This window comes from Aplysia californica, unplaced genomic scaffold (genome assembly GCF_000002075.1).
Source record: "Aplysia californica isolate F4 #8 unplaced genomic scaffold, AplCal3.0 scaffold00103, whole genome shotgun sequence".
Classification (NCBI taxonomy): Eukaryota; Metazoa; Mollusca; class Gastropoda; order Aplysiida; family Aplysiidae; genus Aplysia; species Aplysia californica.
Window position 1 is genome coordinate 1,301,704 of NW_004797373.1, and position 6,842 is coordinate 1,308,545.

Below are 6,842 nucleotides of genomic sequence, written 5' to 3' on the forward strand. Positions count from 1 at the left end.
CCCCCCCCCACTCCCACCTGGTCACTGACCTTCACGTCTGGATATCTGCTATTTCAAAATGCATACACAAATGCAAGCCCATTTCCTCGAAAAAGTATATGAAAATCATATTACTGAAAATCTGTAGAACTTGTTTTTTCAAGTTTTTAACGAACTAGAAAACACAATCTAAAAAAATGCAACATTCCCTTCAAACTTCAAAATAATTGATGTATTGCTCGCTTGTCACAAGAGTGGATTTCACCAAAACATATTATTTTTCTTTCGATTTCAGTATCGTTCCGGAAACCAGAGACCATGTCACCACACACCTGTCTTTGAAGTACCTTGGTGGCAAGCCTTTTGTCATAAAAAGGAAGCAAAAGTCATCGTGTATTTGGCATGAACAAACTGTTTGGAACCTACTTTAGGGTCTAGAATCTATACATGTGGATGCTTCAATCCTCTGCATGCGTTTGGAGGTATACATGTATAAGCTAAAAGTAAATAAGATAGACACCACCTGGTGTCTTCACTACCTGAGCGCTCTCTATCACCAGTGCCGAAAAAAATCAGGTACCTATACTTTTTCGGGCAACATGCAATATGTCTAAGAGACTTAGTGGATCGTCGAATTTCGATAAAACGTCACCAAAAGCAAGTGTTACCTCAAACGTTGATGAAACGTTACAGAATGCCACTGAAATCTCAAATGTTGAAGAAACATCACCTGCAACCGTTGAAGAAACATCAGCTGCTGTTGAAACTCTGGAAACTACGTCTGAGACCTTAGATGCACCAGTTGAGGATGGAAAAGAACAAGACGCAGACAACAATGAGTTATTCGAAGAAATAGTTCATGAGGATGAACCTCTTTCTGATACTCTTGTGGATGAGAACGGCGAAGCCGAGGTGTCTAGAGTCGAGGATGAAGAGCTCCATGATAAAGCAGATGTACACGCAGATGAAATTGAAGAACTCCACAATAAAGATGACGACCAGCAAAATGAAAATGGCGGGTCCCAAGACGAGAAGGATGAACCTGGAGTTAATGACCAGCCGGTGAACCAGGACACTTCTCTTCAAAAAGGAGAAGCTGAAATAACAGAGGATGACGAACTGACTTTAGGCGAACAACACGGGGACCAAAACAAAGAAATACCAGATTCTGAAAAAGTCGAGGCCGGGCCTCAAAACGTAAAAGATCCCAGCACAGAAACGGAGAACCCTGGCGACACTGAACCCGAACAAGGCAAAATCGAAGAGCCAACCATGAGCTACGAAGAAAATGATCAAGAAGATGATTGGGGGGATTATGATGAAGAAGAATATTATGATGCGAACGGAGAGCCATATCCACGCACAAGTGGCGCATCTCGAGGGAAGAGTCAAAATGATGAGAGCCGTGCTTCTAGACGAAGTGGTGCAAGGCCTAGCTCTCAACGTTCGGTGAAAGATGATCATCGCAAGAGTAGTGCAAGATCACAAAGTCAAGGTTATGCTGAAGACAGCTATGACCAGGACGAAGCATATGACTATTACGAAGACAACAATTACAATGACGAAGAATTCCAATATGGAGAAGAGGATTACGATCCATCATACAACCGTCAAAGTGTAAGAAGCAGCAGACAATCGAAATCGGAGAGTGCTTCTCGTAAAAGTACAGGTATCGAGGGTGAAGAAGAACTCCAAAATGGTGAAGAGGATTACGACCCATCAAACAATCGTCAAAGTGTAAGAAGCAGCAGAAAATCGGACGCGGAGAGAGTCTCTCGTAAAAGTACAGGTATCAAGGAATCACATCACGATAACGAAGAGCTCCAGGATGGTGAAGAGGATTACGATCCATCACACAACCGTCAAAGTATTAGAAGCAGCAGACAATCGAAATGGGAGAGTGCTTCTCGTAAAAGTACAGGTATCGAGGGTGAAGAAGAACTCCAAAATGGGGAAGAGGATTACGACCCATCAAACAATCGTCAAAGTGTAAGAAGCAGCAGAAAATCGGACGCCAGAGTTTCTCGTAAAAGTACAGGTATCAAGGAATCACATCACGATAACGAAGATCTCCAGGATGGTGAAGAGGATTACGATCCATCACACAACCGTCAAAGTATTAGAAGCAGCAGACAATCGAAATGGGAGAGTGCCTCTCGTAAAAGTACAGGTATCAAGGGTGAAGAAGAACTCCAAAATGGTGAAGAGGATTACGACCCATCACACAATCGTCAAAGTGTAAGAAGTAGCAGAAAATCAAACTCGAGTAGTGTTTCTCGGAAAAGTACAGGTATCCAGAAATCACATCACGACAACAGAGAGCTCCAGCAGGGTGAAGAGGATCACGACCCATCACACAACCGTCAAAGTGTTAGAACCAGCAGAAAATCGGACGCGGAGAGAGCCTCTCGTAAAAGTACAGGTATGAAGATTGAAGAAGAACTCCAAAATAGCGAAGAGGATTACGACCCACCACAGAACCGTCAAAGTGTTAGAAGCAGCAGAAAATCGGACGCGGAGAGAGCCTCTCGTAAAAGTACAGGTACCCAGAAATCACATCACGACAATGGAGAGTTCCAGCAGGGTGAAGAGGATTACGACCCATCACACAACCGTCAAAGTGTAAGAAGCAGCAGAAAATCGGACGCGGAGAGAGCCTCTCGTAAAAGTACAGGTATCAAGGAATCACAAAGCGTTGAAGAAGAACTCCAAAATGGTGAAAATGATTACGACCTTTCACACAACCGTCAAAGTGTTAGAAGCAGCAGAAAATCGAACGCGGAGAGTGGCTCTCGTAAAAGTACATACATCAGGGAATCTCGTTCCAAAAAGACTCCTCAATCTTCTCAGGTAGGTAGCAATAGACCCTCTCGGGTTCAAATACCTGATCATCAAAGGGCCTCTCACAGTTCGAAGGAGCGGCCCAAAGCTAGTTTTTCACATCGAGCATCAAGCAGTGTCAGCTTAGAGAATTTTTCAAGAGCTCATGAGGCAAGCACGGACAATGCACCCAAACATGGGAAGACAGGTGAAGACTACGATGGGGAAACGCATCCAAAAAGAAAATCATATCACAACGATAAAAGCGGCAATGAACAAATGAGAATCAGCCACGAATCGTCAAAGCAAAATTCCGAAGCGCCCAGATGTTCATGTCTGTGTAACAGAGATCTCTTAATAGCAGCTGATGCTATTATTGCAGCATGCAGAAAGCGCAACAAATCTACTTTTCCCCAAGAAAAAAAAAGCAGTCGTGGAGAATCTTTACCACGATCAACTGTGAATACTGGGGAATATAGTCAAAGGTCAGTTGCACGACTTTCAGAGAACAGGAAATCCTCCATCCGGCCCAGCGTACGCTACGAGGATGATTCTGTATCGCGTCAGTCTTCACGTAGCATGATCAGCAGCCGTTACGGTACTGTGAGCAGAAGCCTCGCGAGTCATTCCCCTGAAGTGAAGGAAGAACGAGATTCGTCTTCGGGGCGAACAGCCTCAACTTCACATTCAGTATCACATTACCGCCCATCGCACGCCACATCACACAGAGTAGATTCCTTCGCAGAATCAAGGCATCAAAGCCACGCTTGGGCGTCTCAAAATCAAAGTGTTTCAAGTTCTCCACATGCGATGAGCAGTCGATTAAGCCCCTTTGGTAGCCAGGCTCAAACAGGCGGTCAGGAATCCGTTTCTAGTGGTCGCAAACCTAGTGCTGCCCAACCAGACGCCCAAAGTTCACGATACAGCTACACGTCTAGCGCACCCCAGGCAGCGTCTCGGAGCTCTATGTCGCACGACAAGTACAGCGTGGTGGACAGTCAGTCTCAGCAAGAGCAGCGCTCCACGTTTGCGGGAGGACTGCATTCCTCACGGCCACACCCGCCCCCCACATCCTTTCACAGCCTTTCTGCCACGGAAAGCGCCTCTCCGTATTTCACTGCAGACACAGATCAATGGGGATCCGTTGCGACTCAGAGACCATCTTTCCAGTCACAGCGTACTGTTTCTTTCCGACAGCCCATTACCCGAGGGTCTTCAGCTTTAGCCTCCGAGACTGGTAGGTCTGTCATCACCAGTGGGCACCAGGATCTGGTCAGTCAACAGAGCTCTGCACCAGAGGACGAGAGCTCTGAGAGGACGTTCTTCTTCAGAAATGGTAGTGTCCGACGATCACTGACCTCTACTTCAGTTGTCTCTGGTGGAGCTTCGGAATCGAGACCCAGCCAGCCGATATCGAATGCCAACTCACAGGCACATAGCTCGGCGGGATCAAGGATTTCGCATATTTTAACAGCAGCGCCCTCAGACCGGACATCGCTGGCAATGAGCCAAAGAGACAGGGAGGGCTCAAGGGTTTCGATTTTAACAGCGGCACCCACAGACCGGACATCGTTGGCGATGAGCCAAAGAGACGATTCCCGAAGCAATGCAAATACGGGAGAGTCCACGGGAGGGAACGGAAGGATATCATTCGGTCCATCAACCTCACAGAACAGTCGGGTTTCCTTGGGGTGTCCACCACCTCCGACTTTAGACGATCTCGATTGCGTGCCGGGTTCATCTGTGAGACCCTCTGAAATAAGACACCAATCTACGGTGAGTGAGTATCGTTTTATCTGAGAAGTCCTACCTCCATAAAAAACCCACAAAAACCCCCATCCAAAACGAAACAAAAAACAAACAAAAAACGAAAAGAAAATTCGTTGTTTTACTTTCATTTGGACATAGAAAGGTTGCTCCGTGGAAAGACCATGTGATCCATCAATAAGACACTGTACTAAGAATAAATATTCAAGGAAGAGCAAAGACACCCCCCCATATCAAAAGAAAAACAGCTACGTTTAAATAGATAAGTCAACCTTCAAGCGCTAACGTTTACGGACGTCTTAACCGCGTTCTCCGAGTGGTTGCGATGTGTGGGAGAAATTTCGTGGGGCTAGCGGACAGCCGGATATCTTCAGAGGAAGAACCCCCCTCAAGCAAGTGTTTCGGCCCTAACTTCCTGACACGTAAGTGCTCTCCTGCTGTTTTTCTGTGGCGTCGGTGGCCTAGTGGTTAGACTCTCGGACTCGCAACCGTAAGGTCGTGGGTTCGAATCCCGTCAGGGGCCCGACGTTGTGTCCTTGGGAAAGGCACTTTACACGAATTTTCCTCACTTCACCCAGGTGGGAATGGGTACCCAGCTATAGACAGCGAAAGATCTTGTCGGTTTGTTAGTGTTTGAGCGCTTTATCAGCTGCGTGCACTGCAAGCTTCCCGGGAAGCTGAGAATGTTTCGGAGTGTTCTATGATCTGCTGGGGTAATAAATATCGTGTAAAGCGCATAGAGCCTGCTGTTGAGCGGGGATATGCGCTGTACAAATGCTTATTATTATTATTATTATTATTATTATTATTATTATTATTATTATTATTATTAAGTCCTTCCGTTTGTTTTCTGTTTTCTTGGCGCTGATCGGGGATTGAACCCTCGAGGTTTTGGGGGTATTTCCGGGTCTTCAGTCCGTGCGTTTGTTTGCGTGCAATGCCAAGGAGCCTCCAGCAAATGCGAAGCTATACTAAAATCTACTTAACTTTCCCATCTGCTGTCTGTTCTATTTAGCCCAGCTTTCATTCCGTTTCGTCCCAGCCAGCTAGAATTCTTTTCGGCCATTTTTGAAATGTTCTTGATGGCTGCTTTTCTCTTCCTGCCTTAGAGGCCCAGCTGCCCAGCAGTGTGAAAGTCGAGGCTGCCACAAACCCCCGGGCACCCACGTCTACTGAGTTGACCTTGGAATTATAGTCCTCTCCTTGGAGTCGATGCGAGAGATCTTCGTATTTTGCCAATTTGAATTGATGCTGTGCATGTATCCTACTTTCGTATGGAACAGTCAGCTCGATTAAGAAGATCTTAGCATCAGTTTCTGACCAGAGAACGATATCTGATTTGAGACCTGTTCTCTTGATCATGGAAGGGTAGTTCCGCCACTCTTGGAAAACTGCAGCTAGTTTCCGATCCTTTGCCGATCCCAGAAGGTTTCCACTCATTGAGAGACAAGACACTTGCTTTTTTTTCCAACCCTTTTCTTTTTTTCACTGCTGTGAAAAATGTCTGGGCTGGACCTACAGTGTTATCGGTGTCGGTGTCCAGGCTTCTGGAGATTGCAAGGACAAGCTCCTTCAACACTCTGTTGTGCCGCCACTTGTATCTGCCATCTTTTGATGGCAGCAAGTCAAATGTTGCTCTGATGGTGAAGCTAAGTCTCAGAGGAGTCATGTGCCACACGTCTTTCCAAATAAGGGATCTTTGCAGGGCATCGTTCCAGTTTGTCCATTGGCCCTACTTTGTCTGTTGGACCGCTTAATGGTATTTCTTCTTGACCTCTGTGTCCGTTACTTCTTGGATCACCATGTCTCTGTGTTCTGTACCGTGTGCCCTAGACCACCACATCCTCTTCTCGCTTTCAAGTCATTGTCTTCCAACTTGAGTATGGCCAATGACTTCTTCGAGCCTGACGTTATCTTTGGCATCCATCACGGCATCCAAGACTTTCCACTTTCTGCTAGTTCTCAGTGTTGATTGAATTGACCTGACCACCTCGTCCTGGGAATTCTCAAGCATCATCTGCAGCCTTGTCTTGCCAGCTTTGCATTCCTCCACTATTGACTTTAGTGGCAGTCTCAGGTTTGCCTGTCGGCAGTACAGGGTAACGTCTGAAAGCCTAGGAGGAACACCAAGCCACTTCCTGGTGAATTTGTTTATCTATGCCTCCATTTCTTCCACCGTGCTTGTGGCAATTCCGTACACCAAGAGCGGCCACAGCAAGGTTGGGGTCAGACGGAGAGAAAGAGAAAGAGTGAGTGTGTGTGTGTGTGTGTGTGTG

General features: G+C 46.4%; 1 protein-coding gene across 2 annotated transcripts in view; it reads left to right on the forward strand.

The window, feature by feature from the left end:
- LOC101846953 (microtubule-associated protein futsch) overlaps nucleotides 1-6,842 on the forward strand; it is a 10,408-nt gene that overhangs the window by 2,835 nt on the left and 731 nt on the right. Inside the window, exon 2 of one of the 2 annotated variants that reach the window (XR_220317.3) lies at nucleotides 275-4,988. Coding sequence is in view for 1 of the 2 variants with exons in the window: in XM_005095399.3 (XP_005095456.1) it covers nucleotides 586-4,575 (3,990 nt within the window). In the remaining variant the exon portion in view is untranslated. The remainder of the gene's footprint in view (nucleotides 1-274; nucleotides 4,989-6,842) is intronic. The other variant, XM_005095399.3, reaches the window with a different exon arrangement.